Source organism: Epinephelus moara, chromosome 21 (assembly GCF_006386435.1).
Source record: "Epinephelus moara isolate mb chromosome 21, YSFRI_EMoa_1.0, whole genome shotgun sequence".
NCBI lineage: Eukaryota > Metazoa > Chordata > Actinopteri > Perciformes > Serranidae > Epinephelus > Epinephelus moara.
Genome location: NC_065526.1, coordinates 17,858,026 through 17,877,007, shown reverse-complemented (window position 1 = coordinate 17,877,007; position 18,982 = coordinate 17,858,026). Strand labels below are relative to the sequence as shown.

General features: G+C 42.3%; 1 protein-coding gene across 1 annotated transcript; it reads right to left on the bottom strand.

Moving 5' to 3' along the window:
• Positions 1-310: 310 nt before the first annotated feature.
• Positions 311-5,971, bottom strand: LOC126383040 (protein shisa-like-2B). Its single transcript, XM_050033415.1, has 3 exons — positions 5,662-5,971; positions 3,515-3,651; positions 311-3,360 (listed from the first exon to the last, which is right to left on the bottom strand). Exons 1-3 carry the CDS (start codon positions 5,841-5,843, stop codon positions 3,113-3,115), a joined length of 567 nt encoding a protein of 188 aa, XP_049889372.1. The 5' UTR covers positions 5,844-5,971; the 3' UTR covers positions 311-3,112.
• Between the last annotated feature and the right edge of the window lie 13,011 nt (positions 5,972-18,982).

The window sequence follows — 18,982 nt, the reverse complement described above, 5'->3', positions numbered from 1 at the left end:
AGAAAGTCTAGTTTCAGTAGCAGATGTGTTGATTCAAAGGCTTATCCGATGCCCAAACACTGCACATAATCCTCTCAGACAAGATTTTACAACTCAGAGATGATCCGGCTGGCAGTCATATTATCTTTTATCACCATAAACATGACATAAACAGTAAAAAAAATGATATTATGTTACAAAGTAATCAACCAAGAATGTGTGCCAGCATGTAGTTGATTAAAAAAGGTGAGCCAGGTTCGGCTTTTTTGCCAGACAGCCCTGTATTTTTCCCCAGTCAAAAAAAATGGCACTGACACTCCCTCTGCTTTACCAGACTGGGTTTTTGCACAGCTGAAGTCGGTCCAAATGCGGTCTAATATTTGGTTAGTTCAAGTAACTAAATCTACTGAAGCACTGCGTTAGTTCAGGCAGAGCGGTGAAGTAGCACTTGTGTTAGCTGATTGGTATCAGCTGCTTCATTCTGCTGCACAATCACTGGCTATCAGCTGACTGTTAACATCCAGTCATATTCATGCAGGTGTAGAGGGACCATTATGACTTAGCTTCCATCACTGTTACTCTGCTGCTGCTGCAGCTCCCTCCTCCGCCCCAACCTCCTACTCATGTGCTATAATTTTGGTATTGTTGATTTAATTAAGATTGAGTGTGTATGGGTGTGTTTGTTATTCTCTCAGCAGCGTCCTTGCTGTGACTCCGATTATCTTGAGAGCACAATTAAAAAGCAAATCTCAGTGTATAACCATGTGTTTAAAGTGGTCAGTAGTTAAAGGAACAGTTCACCCCAGAATCAAAAATACAAATTGTTAATATAATAATAATAATAAATCAATTTTATATAGCGCCTTTCAAGAAACCCAAGGTCGCTTCACAATTGCAAACAACCACAAAATCACACAGACAACCACAAAATCACATGACATGAACAAACAGAAAACACAACTAGCTGGCGAAAGCCAGCAGGAAAAGGTGCCGATAAGCAGCCGGTGTTCCTCTTAACTGTAGTGCTATCAGTCTAGATTGTTTCAGTGTGAGCTGCTGAGTATTGGACTTATCAGCTGTAGAGATGTCTGCCTTCTCTCCAATATTATGGAGCTAGATGGCACTCTGCTTGTGGTGCTCAAAGTGCCAAAAATATACATTTGAAAAACTCAACAGCAATGTCTCTTTCCAGAAATCATGACCTGGTTATCTACAGACCTTGTCGTGAGAAGTTTCATGTAGGAACTATCTTCTTTCTACTGAGCAGCACCGCACTGAAGGAAGTGTACATCTACTTAGAGACGAGAGGCTTGTGCTCGTGACAGCGCGAGATGTAAACATTAATGTTCAGAATTCAGCAGCTAGACTTTTGACCAAAACAAAACACACCTGTTTTGGCTTTCCTGCATTGGCCTCAAATCTCTTTTAGAATCCATTTTAAAGTTCTTAATCAATTACATTAAATACAAGGCTCTCAATGATTGGAGTATATAACTGAGCTTCTCACACCGTACTGCCCAAACAGGCCCCTCAGGTCTGCTAGTCTGGGTCTTCCAACTGTTCCAGAGTCCAGGTTAAAGACGAAGGGTGACAGAGCGTTTTCAGCTCCTGCTCCTCGGCTTTGGAGAGCCTGGTCTCACTCCAAAGTTGTCGAAATCCAACGCTTGGGTAGTGACTTGTGCCATCAGAAACCAACAGAAAAAGCTGTCTTAAAACGTCGGCATGATACATGACCAGTTGCCGTTATAGTTTAACGACGCCCGGCGGCGTCAGGGGGAAACTCAGCGGGACAAGAACGAACGTTAAGGCAGCAAAAATCCGACTGGGGCAGGAATGAGGGGTGGTGGATGGGTCCAACAAACACCAACTTCCACCCGAGAGAGTGGTGTTCGCGTCCTGTAAGATTCTAAAGCCAAACCCTGATCTTTTTTCCAAAACCTAACCACGTGCTTTTGTTGCCTAAACCCAACCTTGAACATTGGTTGTTGTTGGTTGTTGAACATGTGTTTATTTTGAAAGAGACTGTATGTCAATGTTAAATACCCTGTGAAAACATATGTTTATTTTGAAAGTTGTATGTGGAAGTGGAAAGTCCATGACCAAACGTCATTATGTGACTGTGACTGGTGCTAGGTGAGCTAGCACAACACTCAACTCACACCAAAATACTGTAAGAGGAAAAATATGTTTTTTGATTTTAGGGTGAACTGTCCCTGTAAGCTGCTTATCACAAAACTGGCCAAAACATCCCTGGTTTGATTCCAGCTCTTTGTCATACCACTCTCTGTTTCCTGTCCGTCTCCTCACTGACAGCCGTCTATTAAAAGCAAAAATGCCCCAAAAAAATCATTTAAAAAATCCATTCCTTGATGTGTCTCTGACTGAAATTGGTCATGGTTTAAAAAAACCCCAGCTCTGACTGTTGGTAGGAAACAGATGTTGACCCTAACCTTGAGTCAAAGCTTGCACAACAGCAAGAGGTCAGGAAAACGTAAACATAAGTCTTGTTAAGCATTTAAACATATAACCAGCGCTGTCATTTCTCAGGTCTCATGACACTGTAGATCTTTCCCACAAATCTCTCAGTCCCTGAGTTAAATGTAGCAGGTGTGGCTACAAGTCTACAGCACCCTGACTTCACAGCCAGGCTGTCCAGACTCTGCTGTTGTCTTGGTGTATCAGGCTCTTTTTCCTGCTATAAGCCACATCTTCGGCATGTTTCCTAGACACACATAAAACTGTACATCCTGGATCACTACACTCGGCCTATGTCCCCAGGGGTTGACCTAACATGTAATAATAATTCAACAAGTCTTTGGCTTTCTTGAGGCCACTTATAAACATTCTCTTCCGAGAACATGGTGGATAATTAATTTCCATCCATAAGCTCTCAGTTACTGTTGTTAGGTGCTGAAACACTTATTTATGCAGGAGGAGAGAAATTTAATGTGTGGAATAATTCATTCAAGGCTTTTAACACCTTAACTGAGAACACTTAAGTTTGATCTAAAGCATTCAGGGTTGTTCTTTTTCCTCATTATTTGATAATTACTTCCATGCACACCACATTATGTCAGCTGCTGTTCCTCCAAGCATCCTAGTCGTCCCCTGGCAGCACAGTCTGTCTCCAGATTCACTGACTCTCTTGATCCCTGGACTGCTGGTCCCTTTTTTTAACAAGAAGTCTCTCCGAGGCCTGTGAAGGAGTTTCCGCTTTCATGCCCGTGACGGTAGCTGTGAAACATCTCTGGAACAGGAGCTCGGGGTCTGGCGGCTGGTTATCGCAGTCCAGTTTTCGGCTCATGAAGTGTTTTCTGAATCCCTGCGGGCCAGAGACACAGGTGACTCTCACATGACTGGATCCCTCACTAGGATCTCCTTCTGCAAAGCACAAAGACAAATGCACAAAACAAAAAGGAGTCATTTAAACCTTGACTCCAGCAATGTTCTCTGATTCTGAGGCTTTCAGAAGGAAAGCGTACAAATGAAATGAATTCCTAAGCTTCCACTTAAGAGAGCCTACACACACACTAACCTGGCGCTCTGAGGGGCAGGCCATTGTCAAGACGACTGGGTTTGGTGGCGATAAAGAGGTAGCAGAGGACACATACGGTGATGAGGAAGGCAAGGAGGACCACCGCGGCAATGGACAGACCAACCAGAGCGCCGATACTGAGAGGAGAGGAGAGGAGAGGAGAGGAGAGGAGAATTTAGAGTCGTCAATTAACCTGAATGTCTTTGGACCGTGGGAGGAAGCTGGAGTACCTGGAGAAAACCCACACTGACACGGGGAGAACATGCAAACTCCACAAAGAAGGGCTTCCCCACCCCAGGGTTTGAACCCCCCCAGCAAATATAGAAAGTTTATGAAATCAGTAGAGGAATTGAGGTGGCATTTATTACATTAAAGTATAGTAAAAATGAATCAAACAACTCTTATAATGGCAAGGTATTTCCAAAGAACGCAAAAACTATCTTTATCCACAAATATAATCAGACCCATGTACATGTTTGCAACTCATGGCGCCCCCTACTGAGTGATTTCAAAATAATTTTACACATGTGGCTCAAAATTGTTATGATTCAAATATCCTGCGAGATTTGTAACGATTGGACAAACACTTTCTTATTTACAGTCTAACTTGTGTTATGCCATGCCCATTTCTGTATTTAAGGCGCCCCCTAGAGGTGGATTTGAATGAAACTTTCAGGGTATGTTCCAGGTACTTGTGTAGACTTATTCTGTAAGTTTCATGACAACCCGGTCTCACTCCTGAGTTGTCGAAATCCGGCGCTTGGGCAGTGACTTGCGGCGTCAGACAAAAAAAAAAGCCGTCGTTTATGTCTGCATGATACGCAGCTGATGGCCGTTTTACTTCCTCATAGGGGTAACATGGCAGGACAAGAACGAAAGTTATGGTGGAGAAAGTCTGTGTTGAGCAGGTGGGAGGGTGGTGGATGGGTCCAACAAACATCGACTTTTACCCGAGCGGTGTTCGCGTCCTGTAAGATTCTATAGCCAAACCCTGTTCTTTTTTCCTAAACCAAACCACGTGTTTTTGTTGCCTTAACCTAACCATGTGCGTTTAGTTGTTGGAGGAAAAAAAATGTCAATTTGCATTGTTGCACTGATGTAGTGTGTTTATTTTGAAAGAGACTGTATGTAAATGTTACATTTCCTGTGAAAACAGAAGTTTATTTTGAAAGAAGACAATGCATGTAACAGGCAGAACTTGACACGGTGTCCCAGAACGTCAACAACCAACACACCCAGGGTACCTTGCACGTCGTATCTGGACGTGGAAAGTCCATGACTAAATGTCAATGTGTGACGAGGTCCAAGTGAGATGTGCTGTTCATGACAATGTGCTGAGCCACGCCCTTTAAAGTTCACTGGTCAATATTTTCAAAACGAAATATCAACGACTTTTATGCAACTTTTTATAATGAAAAGTTGGTACAAATCAGACCTGAGGTTTACAAGATATCGGATGTGTTTTACAAAAAAATCAAAATGGCTGTCAGATGCACTTTAGTGGTTCTTGAGGCAAATTTTCTAAAGTTTACATGGATGAATGTCTGCACCAAGTTTTGTGTAAATCAGACTTATGGCATAGGTGGTATACATTTTCAAACTTTTAAATATAGCGCCCCCATCAGGCCGATTGGGCTCATATTTATTGAGCAGCATTTGGTCACAACTTCCATTCACTGGTGAAAATTTCATTTGTCTAGGACGTATCATTTCACAGGAATTTACAAAAACACTTCTGAAGAAAATTAATAAACCTGTACAAAACAACAGGAAACAACAAATAGATAAACAGATAATTATTAAAATGTTATCAAATAAAAATAAGAAAAAAAATTGAAATCCCACATGAGCATAAAATGGAAAAATATAGCAGCTGGGATACAAAGCGCTTCAGGGCTGACAAAATTGGCTTTTGGAAAGTCCAGCTGAGTCATAAAAGAATTTATCTGACAAGTGAGTCGAGGTTTACAGCTGCTGCTGCTGCTGCTGCACACGTTTCTGGATAACGCGTAAAAATCACGCAAAGTGATGAGCTCAACTGTTGATCATTGTAGAGCTGCAGCATCTTTAGAATACCGGTAGATCAGATTCAGAATAAGTGACAGATTAAGTAAAGAAAATGTATGACGAGTAGAAATTGCCCTTACCTCAGCCACCACATGTATCCATACTCATACGGAAAGAAACTGTTGGGATCATCACAGCAGTACTTGACATCGTTAAATCCGCAGCAGTACACAGCAGCAACAGCGTTGCCCGGTCTGGGGCACGAGAATCCTTCCACAAAGACACCGTCAGCGCTGTAGTAACTGCTGCATTCAGCGCTCATGCTGCAGCGAGGCGAAGAAATGAAGAAGAAGAAGAAAAAAGCAACACTTCTTAACCTCAGATTAAAGTGAAGAGGGAAAAGAAGAAGAAGATCCCTGCATCCTCAGTGTGAAGGTGCTGTGTGTGTGTTTCTCCATCAGCTGTGATTTCCCCAGTGAGTGAACACGGTGAAGAACAGGAGCAGGAGAGGAAGAGGAGGAACATTTAAATCAGAGGAAAACTGGAGCTCTCTCTCTCTCTCTCCCTCACTCCCTCTCAACACTGCCCACAGTCAGCTCATTTATTCAACAGTGAAATAATTTGCTACTTTACTTCATTTCTTTGTTGACAGAAGCATAACAAAGCACACATTATCCCCTTTGACATTTAAATGTTGCCATAAAAACAATAATTCAGTGACACAAGGCAGTGAGGAGCACTGGTGGACTCAGAGGGGGGAGGGGTGCCCCCATGTTCTAAAAAAAATAGAGAAAAAGGCTGCAGAGGTGCTCTCTTGGATTCTGCTTTCTAAGATTAAACATGACTAGGGCGCCCTGTAAGTGAAGACAACAAGACACAGGATGCCCATCCAGTGGAGAAATCAAAATGCAGTCCGTCAAGGGTGTCCTTCCAGTGGGGAAAACATGATGCTGTGCCCCCCAGGTTGCCTTTCCAGTGGAGAAAACAAGATATGGTCCCTTGAGGGTTCCCTTTTAGTGGTGAAGAAAAAAAGCAGTGCCCTCCAAGCTGTCCTTCTTAGTAGAATAAATGAGATGCAGTGCCCTTTAGGATGCCCCTCTAATGGAGAAAACATGATAAAGTGCCCTCAAGGGTGCCCTTTTGGTGGAGAAAATGAGAGGTAGTGCCATTTAGGGTGCCCTTTTAATAGTGAGGAAAAAGATGCAGTGCCCTCCAAGGTGCCCTTGCAGCCCTCTCAGGTGCTGTTTCAGTGGAGAAAACAAGATGAGGTGTGCTCTAAGATGCCCTTCCAATGGAGTAAATAGGATGAAGTGCCCTTCCAGTGGGGAGAAGAAGATGCAGTGCCCTCTAGGGTGCCCTCTAGGGTGCCCTTTTGCGGAGAAAACAGATTTTAAGCAACAAAACCCCAGAACAATTAAAAACCTTAGTGCACTCAGTGCACACCCACACAGCTTGCTAATTAGATCTCCTCTCAGGATCGTGTGGGTTTTTGATTGACATCTCCCTCCTTGTTAGACAAACTTTAAATTGTTATACTCCACTGTGTCACAGAGTGTCCAAATATGTGTATTTGTATGTAAAATAGTCCATCGTGGGACAAAAAAGTAGGAGGCAAAAATACTCAAGACAAAAGTAATCACTGCACTCAAATCGCTTCACAAAAATTGCATGAAGCAAAACCCATTCACAGCATTAAAGCCTTAGCCTAATGATGCATTCCTGTCATATAAGAGTTACTGTAATTACCAGCATCTGACTTGAAGACTTGCACTTCAAGCTGTAATTACAACCAGGAGGCTTGATTTGTCTAAAAGGCCTGATATAGGGTATCCATCTTGGGATTTAATGATACAGTGTCTATATGTCAGACAAAGTCCATCATCCAAGTTAATTAGACTCAGATTTCATGCAATATGGTCAATTTACAGTATATTTTAACCCTCACACAACCAGCTTTAGATGACGTGAATTATGGAAATCTTTCCTATCTCTACCATCCATCCCAGCTCAGTTGCTAGAAGAAAATGTTGGCATTGTAAATTTCTGCAAACCATGGATATGTTACATTTGTATGTTTTATACATATATCAACATTTCTAAAGTATTGCTTTATATGTACTGACTTTGTCATCGGGATGTGTATATAGCGTGACACCTGGGTGAGATGCCTGTCAAGCTGCAGACCACTGTTTCAGACCAACAAACAACACAACTGGTTATTTTTCAGCAGCTGGTTGCTATTTTTCCAGTGAGGATTGTGCCACCAGAAATTGAGCATAGCGTTAGTTCAGGCAGGACACAATGTCAAGCTCAGCTCACATCCCAGCTACATCAGGTGATCTCAAACAGCCCACTCAACTGATGGGGCAGCTGATTGATGTAAAGGAGTCAGCTGAAAGATCATATGATTCTTTTCTATGCAACCAATTGGCAAATCTCGCCTACTGTTGCTGCTTCCTCTGCAAGCTGCTTTGCAACCCACCTCCACCCCAGCTCCTCCTTTTCATGTTGTGTCTGACTTATCAGTGTCATTTCTGTTTGTTATTGATGCTGGCGTGTTCTGTTTCCAGGGGGGGTCTTTGCTGCTGCTCTCCCTGCCTCAGGCTTTCCATGTAGGCACATGGAAGGGCAGGGAGGGCTGCTCTCTCTGCCTCAGGCTTTCCATGTAGGCACATGGAAGGGCAGGGAGGTGTACTGTCTCTGCCCCAGGCTTTCCACGTAGGTGCGTGGAAGGGCAGACAGGTGTGCTCTCTGTTCTTTAAGGCTTTCCATGCAGGCACGTGGAGGGGCAGAGAGGTGTTTCTCTCTGCCTCAGGCTTTCCATGCAGGCGGGTGGAGGAGGCTTTCTGCGTAGGCCTGAGGAAAGGCAGAGAGGCCCCAGAACAGAGCCATACCGCCAAATATAAGAATATAATTTTTTTATATTATTTTTTTGTTTCTGACTGAACTTGGTAATTTAAGCCAAAACATGATTATTTCCCAAGTGTAAACAAGTAGGTTATGTGCCCAAACATAACACCACCAGTCTCTGTACAAAAAACAACTGCTTTTCATGCAACTATACTGGCAGGAAATGCACTAATGTCTCAGTAAAAAAATCGACTTCTGTAGCACCATCCTCGCTGAACATGTTATAATGTCTTGGTTGAAAAACAACTGCTTTTCATGGCTGTTTTTCCCCATTGGAAAAACAGTAACAGTTGTAAAATGATTAGTAAAATGGCCCATGTTTGGTGGTTAAAAAGCTGCAGGAAGATGCAGCAATGACTCGCTCAAACAACAACAACCAGTTTTGTTGTTTGCTAGCTGTGAAAGGCAGTCAACAATTGTCTGCAGCTTGGTAGGTGTCTCCCCATCTACCATCCCCTCCACATCCCAATGACAAAGTCATCTCATATACAAGGTCACTTTTGAAACATTGATAAAAAACATGTGTAAATGTAACGTCTTCCTGGTTTGCAGAAATGAACAATGCCAACATTTTCTTCTGGTGACTAGACTGAGGTTAAAGCTTGAGACCTGCTTGTGACTTGCACATGGATACACTGGATTTTTTTTTAAGTCACCTTTCATGCAAATGGAAACTGTAAACAAATCTATGCATTAGCCACAGTCAGAAGCCATCGGTGTCTCTTAGCATGTCAGTTTTATTAGTTTAATGCTAAAATGTTTGCTTGGCTTTAAAAAGGTCTTAACCACATGGCAAAAAAAAGTCTGACTAACTCTTACTGATGTCTATGTCCAATGGTTCCATGACTTGGGTCAAATGTAAAAGCTCAGTTTGATTGTCTTTTCTCTTATTCAGAGGGAGACTGACAGACTCAGCATGACTCATTCAATTTCTCTTAACTTCAAACTGAAATTGCTCTAATGCAGAGCGATACCTTTGCCTAAAATTATATGTCTTTTTGTCATACTTTTGAAGATCATTTTTTGGCCATTTTTCTTCCATTAGAGTCCAAAGTGGAGAGAAATAATTTGGAGTCTGTGAGTATATGACAAAAACTGAGGACCACATTTAGAACTCAGCCCAGCACAGGTAGAGTCATCAAGACAAAACTTCTCTGTCTTTGTTCTGATGACAAAGCTCAGAGTGAGTAAAATGATTTTCACTGCGGTTAAATACATTTTTAAAACCAATCTGTTAGATAATTTAAACACAGAATGCAGTAATTATTTGTCTGAACTGACAAGAAAGGATAGTGAACAACCTTGGCAGCATTGCCTAGGTGTACACAAAAATGTTTACAGCCCATGTTATTCATCGTATTGTAGTAGGGTCAACTGATACTCTGCCCCCGCATGACCTTACATCATCGAGAGTCAGCTCTCAATACTCAGTACTCAGCGTACTTAAGTCCAAACACAATGACATCTTCAGAGCAATTTGAGGCTGCAGTACATTTGGTCAGATGAAAAATTCAAAGATTTGAGAAAAGATGTCTACCATGAGACAGTGTTTTTCAACAAATAAAGGTTGAAGGTTTGTCACTGTTTAAGTCAAAAGGTTTATTAATGAAATGAATGGTTAATAAAAAATGACTGTCATGTCATATTAACAGACGGAGATTTAATGTGCCACATGTGAGGTGTTGAACCAGCTTCCTTTAATGTTATAACCAAACAAGGTTGACCCTTAGGCTGATATCAGACAATGTAGATTAGGTGCCCTAGGCAAGCTTCCACTCCCCCCCCACCCACTGCCGAAAAATATATATTGTCACAACTTGGCTTAAGGCTGGACAAAGTGGGGAGGCCACACATGCACTGTGACTAAAAAGAAGTTCAGTCAGGAACACTTTAGTCAAAGAGAACTTTATTTCCAATTGCAGTATTATATTTGGTGGTATGGCTCTGTTCTGGGGCCTCTCTACCTTTCCTCAGGCCTACACCTCTCCACCCTTCTACGTGTAAATGAGAAAAGCCTGAGGCACAGAGAGCAAACCTCCCTGCCCTTCCATGCGTCTACATGGAAAGCCTAAGGCAGGAAGTAAAGACCTCCCGGGATCAGAACAGAGCAGCGTCAATGACAAACAGAAATGACATTGATAAATCAGATACAGAATGAAAAGGCTCCACCCACCAGGCTCCTGAAAGGAGAGGTAAATCAGAGAGGGTCGTCACATCATTTTTGGTACCTTTTAAATTTATTGTATTAATCACAAAAAAGAACAAGAGCTGATGAGAAATCAACACAAATAACTTGTACTGCACTCTGAATGGCTTTTCCTTTCTCTGTTTCTCTTACTCTTATGCTCTCCACCTACACTCCACTCCACCACCAAGCATGGTCTGACTGTGATGATCTTTCACTGATGAACACACTGATGTGAACTGCATTGCCAGACGGGTCATCCCTACTACAGACCTACCGTTAGCATTAGATCTTTGGATCATTTTTCTGTTATGTTTAACTTTTTTGTTTTACTAACAAAAAAAACAAAAAAAATGGATGCAGTTTTGGTGCCCCGCTCTGGGTGGTGCCCTAGCTGTCTGCGTACGTTACCTGAACACATTCTCACTCCCATGTGTCAAACACTGAGGCTTACACAGTGGCGTTACACATCAAGCTATGACGCTCTGGTATGTCTCCAGCGCCAGTTATGGACGCTCAAGGATGGTCTGCCAATGTATGCATTTTACATGCATTGGGTCTCATTCATGAAACCTGAGCAGAACAAATTTGCGTGTAAACTCTTTGCAGAAGGAAATTTACCTGTATTTCGGCATTCATCAATATGTTAGTGGCTCGGATTTCTTTGTAGGTACTAACAAAATCTCCACCTGCTTCTTACTGCTCGTATTGCTTGTGTAAATAGGATATTGCAAATAAATGTTACTTGTCATTAGAAATTTTAAGTTTTCTTTCGTATTGTGCTCTGTAATGTTCACAATACAAAGACGCCTTTGAAACATGTAAGTTAAACATGACGAGAGATTAGAAATAACACATGTAGTGAAATGCGTTGGCATTTAGCAGATTTAAGCTTCAGATTAGGTTTCTTAAAAATGTAAATGAGTTATTTAAATCGGCTTAATACAAAATTGGAAAACACTGTTCTCTGAATAATTAAAATAACAAACCAACGTGCTCCTCCTCTGCCCTCTTAACGCACCGCAGCCCCAAACTGCAAGTCATTTAATAAGACTTCTGGACATGGGAAAGCACTTCAGTGCCTGTCTCCGCTCACAACGGACAGCTGGTGAACCAGAATCTGGCAGAGAGTTGGAGGGAGACGGTGTGATTTTACGCCAGACTATCTTACTTGTGGGTTATTGCTTACATTAGACTGCCTGTATGGAGATGTTAAGTAGTGGTTTACTTTCACAACAGTAACAAAGAATGCTGAGGCTCAGGGCAAACTGGCAGAGAGGTCTCTCCGATAATGCAAGCAATGCGCTTGGCTGCAGCAGAGAGCTGTGACTGGGAAGCGCCTCCTGTAGCTGTTGTGGGGTTGTTTTTTTGTGTGTCCTTGTGGATTTTCTGCATCTAGTTTTATGTCGAAACATTTTCATTCAACTTTTTGGATGGTTCTTACAACAGAGGACACGGGGTTAACAGCACCTGTTACCTCCTTCCAAGCCTTTGATTTACCTGTCCCTGTCACACCACTACTAACAGAGTTTTTCTTTTTCTCTCTTCCTTTGTTTGCTCTGCGTTCACAGGTCAACAGGACGCACCTATCAATAGTAGTTATCACCTCCATATACGATGGTCACAAGGTATTCCTGGGTGGGGATGTATGTTAATTGCTGACAAGTGGGAGCACGTTTTCAGTTTGCAATTGATTGGCATTCATGAAAATACACACATGCCTATTATCAAATCCAAGTTTTCCATGGTGTTCATCAATCCAGAGTAGGTTTTTAATACCAAGTAGAGCCTTGCGCAGGACTGTTTTCTTCACCCCGCTCCTGCACGCTCCCGCTGAATTTCTGACCATTACCGCCAGCAACCGCAACATGTGTGTTACACTCCCACCCGCACCTGCAATGTGTATGTCCACTCCCGCCTGCTCCTGCAAAACTCTGAGAATTTATGCCCGCACAATAATAGAGATGCATTGATTTTGTGTCTTCTCCTGTCCCGCAGGAGAAAACACGTCATTTTATAGGCTATAAATAAAGAGATTCATGGGGTTGTTTGTTTCGTTTCCCTGGCCTGCATGTCTTTCGACGCACTGGTCAGGAATAGCGCTCCTATTTCTGTTTCATATTCTGTTCTCCTCCTCTGTATTTTATTTATTTTTCTACCTTTATATAATCATGCAGTGAATGAGGTTAAGGTCTCTTCTCTAAGAGAGACCTGAATAAGAAACATTAATGAGATAAAGATAAAGCCTATGCTCAATAACACCGGCATCATCACGCCTCTTTATGTAATTAACAAATAGCAACGAGAGTAGGCTGTGAGTGGCTCAAATAACACTAATACAGTAAATAACATAAAATAAACACGTTAACGAATGAAATGAATGAATTTAACAAATGAATCACCTGGTCATAATATTGCTGTGGAGGAAGAGAATGTTGCTGACCGACTGTGGTCCCAATCCTGTGCGTCTCTCTTCCAAGATGCGCCCACAGACACTAAAGGCCCGCTCTGAAGGCGCACTGGATGCGGCGATACTGAAACGCGCCAGCTTTGAGAGGGCTGGGAAGTAGAGGGCTCAGTGCGCCTTCACACCTTGTTTGAGCTTCTTTTCCACATCATTTGTTAACTCCATCCTGTCGCTATATGCTACATCCCGATCCCGCAGTGTGTTTTTTTAGCCGCCCGTTCCCGCCCGCAGCAAAGTTCAAACCGGTTGGGACCCAATCCCAATGCAGCCCTCTAGTACCAAGGTTTTCTATGTGCAAATCTAGATCTTAAAGTGAAAATCAGAAATAAAAACCCATCCCATTGATTCCTCTGCTGCTCTAAGAATGATGTGCACATGTTACTCAATAGGGTTCAGTCAAAGAAAACAGCTTAAATAAAGCATCAAAGTGAAAGATTCACATAATTCAGTGAGTTTGAGTCAATTTGAGTGAGGGACATATGATATGAAATATGTAATCATCTCTCAGATTGACAGTAAAAGGTAAATTAATGCACATGGAGATTTTTAATGAGACCACTCAGCTCCAGGATCAGGGCCTCCCTTTACAGTAACAAGACACAGGGGATCTTGCTCTTGCTCTTTACATCAATGGGAAAACATTTGTCCAGAAATACCATCACAGGTGAGAGATGTTGTGTGATCGTCTTGTGAAGGAAGGCTCAGAAAGCACGTTGTGATCCTTTAAAGTGAAGAAATAAAGTGACAAAAACAATCCCAACATCAGAGGAAGCAGAGGAAAAAAAGGCTTCAGCAGCAAGTTGAAGAGCTGCAGACAGTTCAGATATCCAAAAGGTTGATTGCCTTATTGGATTCTCAGATTCAAAGAGACAAGCCACTGAAAATAAGTGAATTAAACATTATTAACTGAACAGAATTACTTGTTTTAAAACTTGTTTTTTTTTTCATTCTTGCTTGAAAAAAAAACAGCTTTTCAAAGGGGGTGGCAGAAGAAAAGATGGATTACAGGAGTCCCATTAGTGTTTTTTTTTTTTTTCACCTTTTCTGGATTTATGAGTAAAAAGACATAGGAATGGAGCAGTTTCTCAGAGTGAATAATCTTTCCCGCCACCTGAGACAATGTAATCCATCATTAAAGGGGCTCAAAGCAAAATTCAGAGCAGATAGTTGTCTGAACACGGCTTTCAATATGGAAATGTATCTTCATACCACAATTTGTAGGATATGTAAAGAATTAACATCCCACTAATGTGACGGATGGCTCCGTAGCATCGTCAGAGTATGTACTTAACATTATTACGAACGTAAATTTACATAGGTTAGGTTAAGGGAAAAGAAACATGGTGACGACATACCTTGTGTTATTTTAAGGCTTAAAATCCCGTTTCACACGGAACACAATCAACGGTCTTCTGGGGGTAAGTCCTGTGTTTGTTTGACCCGTCCACCACCCCAACCTGCATTGTAACGCATAGTTTTTACTCTTTATACTACTTTCTCCTTTACTCCCATCAGCGCATTCATTACTTGATCACAGCCTTCCTGATTACCTGGGTAATATACAAATTATGTTGCATACTTTTAGGTATACGTATGAATAGTGTGTGAGAACAGCCTAACATTGGAGAGCGCTGAGTCGACAGCTAGCAGCTAATGGTGCTAACATGCACGTGTGGCCCAAACAGCTTACCACAACAAACCACAGAGAAGCTCGGATGATAACACACTCATTCTCTGCAGAGGGCGCCATTACTCCACTATATCTTTACATGGCAAATAGAGGTTTGCTGCTATATTGAGGCTCTTGATGTTGCATACAGAACCTTAAATGCACATCCTGTAACATTTTGTAAAGCAATGAATTTTTTGGGCATTTTTTTACCTTTAATGGACAGGACAGTTGAGTGTGAAGGGGGGAGAGAGAGGGGATGACATGCAGCAAAGGGCCACAGGCTGGACTTGAACCCGGGCCGCTGCGGCAACGGTCTTGTACATGGGGCGCCTGCTCTACCACTAAGCCACTGACGCCCCTGTGTTCTTATCATTTAATTGAAATTCTGAACAGATGAATGTCAATTCAGGAAGGACCCAAATGCAGAGCAGCAGGCAGGTTTGAGGTTAAACAAAAAGAGCCAAAACTAGCTGAAAACCAATCAGGATAACACAATGAACTCAGGTAAAAAAAACAAACAGAACACAAGACACAAGGCAGGAAACAGAGCAGGGAACGATGCTAAGAACACGGGGATGAGCACGGACGAACTGACAAGGAACAAAGTGAAACACACAGGTATATATACACAGAAAACTAATCACAACAATGAGACACAGCTGGATTAGGAGGACAAGGGCAAAGGGAGGGTAATGGGGATTGGCTAACAACAAGGGTGTGGTGGAGAACACTAGGGTGGAGCAAAAAAGACTAACAGGTGTGTAGGGAAGACTCTGGGAACAGGGAAAGACTAATGAGACAGGTTTGACAGAAAATAGGCGGGAAAACACACAAAGACAGGAAGTTAAACCGGACATGACACATAAGGAGTGAATCTACAAAATAAAAGAGGGAGCAGATTAAACATGAATGAATAACAACACAAGGATGAACACAAACAAAAACCCCAAAAAGGAAGTCCACAACATAACACAATATTAACAAAAACCCAGGGTCATGCAAAACAAAACATGCAAATTAAATTATTCCTTCAATCTGACGTGACATTGCCATAATGTGTGGTCAGAGTGCAAGGGACAGGGTCAGCTCATTGAGAAACTAAACTCATGGAGAGATTTGCGGTAGCAGAAGCTAAGAAATTGCGCAGACCGGCTGAATAGGCTGAGAAAGACCAGCAAAGCAAACAGGTTTTTAGATCCATAAAATTCCTTTGAGGCAAATGACTTCCACTGCAGGGCATGGAGTTTTATGGCAACTACTGTTAGTGATGGAGTGGACGATGAGCAGATGTTAGACTTGCCCAGGGCAAGTGAGTGGCTTCAGCGAAGAGACAGCTGAATGTCAGGCACCATTCAAACTGAAGTCTTAGATATTGTGGTACCTGCAGTCCAGAGAGAAAGTGTGTCTGAGGCGAGGCAGTACACATTCTTTAGACTAATGGCTGATGGAACCACATATGTAAGCATGCCGGAGCAGTCTCTCTGTCATGCACATGAGTGACAAGGGAGGAGCATATCTCTTAAATGAAGGGGAAAACATTTGGCAGCGGGAACAGGTGTCATTGTGTCATTAATCACTGACCAGATAACAATGCCACAGAGACAACACAAGAGCAGCAATCACCTGCTGGCTGCTCTGCAGTGTATTTTATGGTATTCACTCACTCCATTGGAATAGCATAATGTATTGAACTCCACTATTTTGGTCTAAGACCAAGACTGCAATATTAAATGATTCATGGATATTTGGGGGAATATGTTCTTTCCACAAATCAAAGAGTTTTGAATAACATTCTACAATGGAGCCCACCTCATAAAAACCCTACTATTATACATTTGTTCTGCAGACTAAATAAGGGTCACTAAAGGGCCACAAATTATCAGGAGAACATGGTGCCATCATTTTCAAAAAACTTGCTCCAGCATTCACTCAGACTTTGCTCAAGATAGAGGAAAAGTCATCACAGCAGAAAAGCAACTTGATATGGGACATGGATTCCAATGACACCGTGATAGAGCTCAGTCACTTCTTTGATGTGGCAATCATCAAATGTCAGAAAATGATGCAGAGCCTGCTGTGCTACATAAGATTGCCCCCTTGAGTGTGCAATCACATGGCCTAGAGCCTCTGCTATTATAACACATGTCAGAGGCAGTCAATATAATGGGAGACCACAGATTTCCAGGAGATGCTGGATGCACTGATGGAAGTCATATCTCTATATGCAAGCCCCCAGGTGCAGTTGAGATCAAATATTTTAACAGGATGCTGTTCCACAGCGTGATCCTTCAGGCAGCATGCAGAGAAAAACTCAATCCAATGCTGGCAATGTACATTTCTGCAAACTGCGGATATGTAGTATTTGTACGTTATTATATGTTGAAACTTTATGAATCAACAACACTGTGGTTACTGTGGTGGTTGTGTTTAGGCACAAAACTATTTGGTTATGGTTAAGAAAACAACTGTCACCAGAATTGCCACAATGTGTCACTAAAAACATCCAGTTTTTGTGGCACAATCGACACTGGAAAGACCGCAATGTCTTGCTAAAAAATACCCAGATTTGGTAACACAATCGCTGCTGGATATTCCGGGATATGTCACTAAAAACAATCAGGTGTGGTGGCATCTTAAGCACTAAAAACGCCACAATGTGTAGCTATAATACATCCAGGTTTGGTGACACAATCCGCGCTAGAAACACGGCAATGTGTAGCTACTGTAAAAAACATCCAGGTTTGATGGCACAATCACTGCTGGAAATGCCATGATATGTCACTAAAAACAATCAGGTTTGGTGACATCTTCAGCACTGAAAACCCTACAGTGTGTCGCTATATACACCCAGGTTTGGTGACACAACCTCCACTGGATTACAACAATGTGTAGCTAAAAAAACATCCAGGTTTGGTGGCACAATCCCTGCTGGAAACACAGCGATATGTAGCTAAAAAAGGTTTAGTAGCAAGAACACCACTGGAAAAGCTGCAATGTCTTGCTAAAAAAACACTCAGATTTGTTGGCACAAGTGCTGCTGGAAGCAGCACAATATATCACTAAAAAACACCTAGGTTTGGTGGCACCTTACACACTAAAAACGCTGCAATGTGTCGCTAAAAAACATCCAGGTTTCGTGGCACAATTGCCACTGGAAACACAGTGAAGTGTTGCTAAAAACATTAAGGTTTGGTGGCACAATCGCTACTGGAAACGCCAAGATATGTGACTAGAAAACAATCAAGTTTGGTGGCACTTTAAGCACTGAAAACGCTGCAACGTGTTGCTAAAAAACACCCAGATTGTGTAGCGCAATTGCCGCTGGAAACACAGTGATGTGTCGCTAAAAAACATCCAGGTCTGTTTGCACAATCTTTGCTGGAAACGCAACAGTGTGTCCCTACAGAACAAACATGTTTGGTGGCATATTCACCACTGGAAATGCGGCAATGTGTTTCTAAAAAAACACTCAGGTTTGGTGGCACAAACACGCTGGAAAAGCTTGGATGTCTTGCTAATGAATGTTGTTTCTTGGTCTTGAACAGTGGTCTGCAGTCTGACAGCCATCTCACCTGGGCGTCGCACCATCCACCATCCCTTCCACCTTCTGATGACAGTCAGCTCACATACATGTAATCTACAGCTACATATCTTTGAAAACATTGATACAATACGTATGACACATACAAATGTAACATATCTATGGTTTGCAGATACATACAATGCCATCATTTTCTTCTGGTGACCTGAAAGCCTGCAATTCATCTATGTCAGTGTGGGTTGCTTTGGACGCATGCATGATACTGTTGCATTCCACAAGTCCAGTCTGCACAACGGAGGCTTGACTGTAGGGAATGAGGAATTTCACAAATTAGGAGATGCTGCATATCGAGTGCAACCCTGGCTCCTTACACCATACAGGGAGTATGGAAATCTGTCTCCAGAACATGTCAGCTACAACTGTGACAAGTAATCGACCGAGCCTTTGTTGTCTTGAAGAAAAGGTTTCCAAGATTGAGTTTGGGTACTGACATGATGGACATGGATCTAACAAATGTAATTATAGCTGCTGCGCAGCGATGGGTCAGGTCCGGGCATTTTTAGGCAATTCTGAGCAACAAGCAGAAGAATTGGAAGACATTTAGGAATTTAGCAACACAGTCTGCCTTTGGCATCAGCTGAGGCTTGAACTCACAACCTCTGAGACTAAGAATCAATTTCTATCTC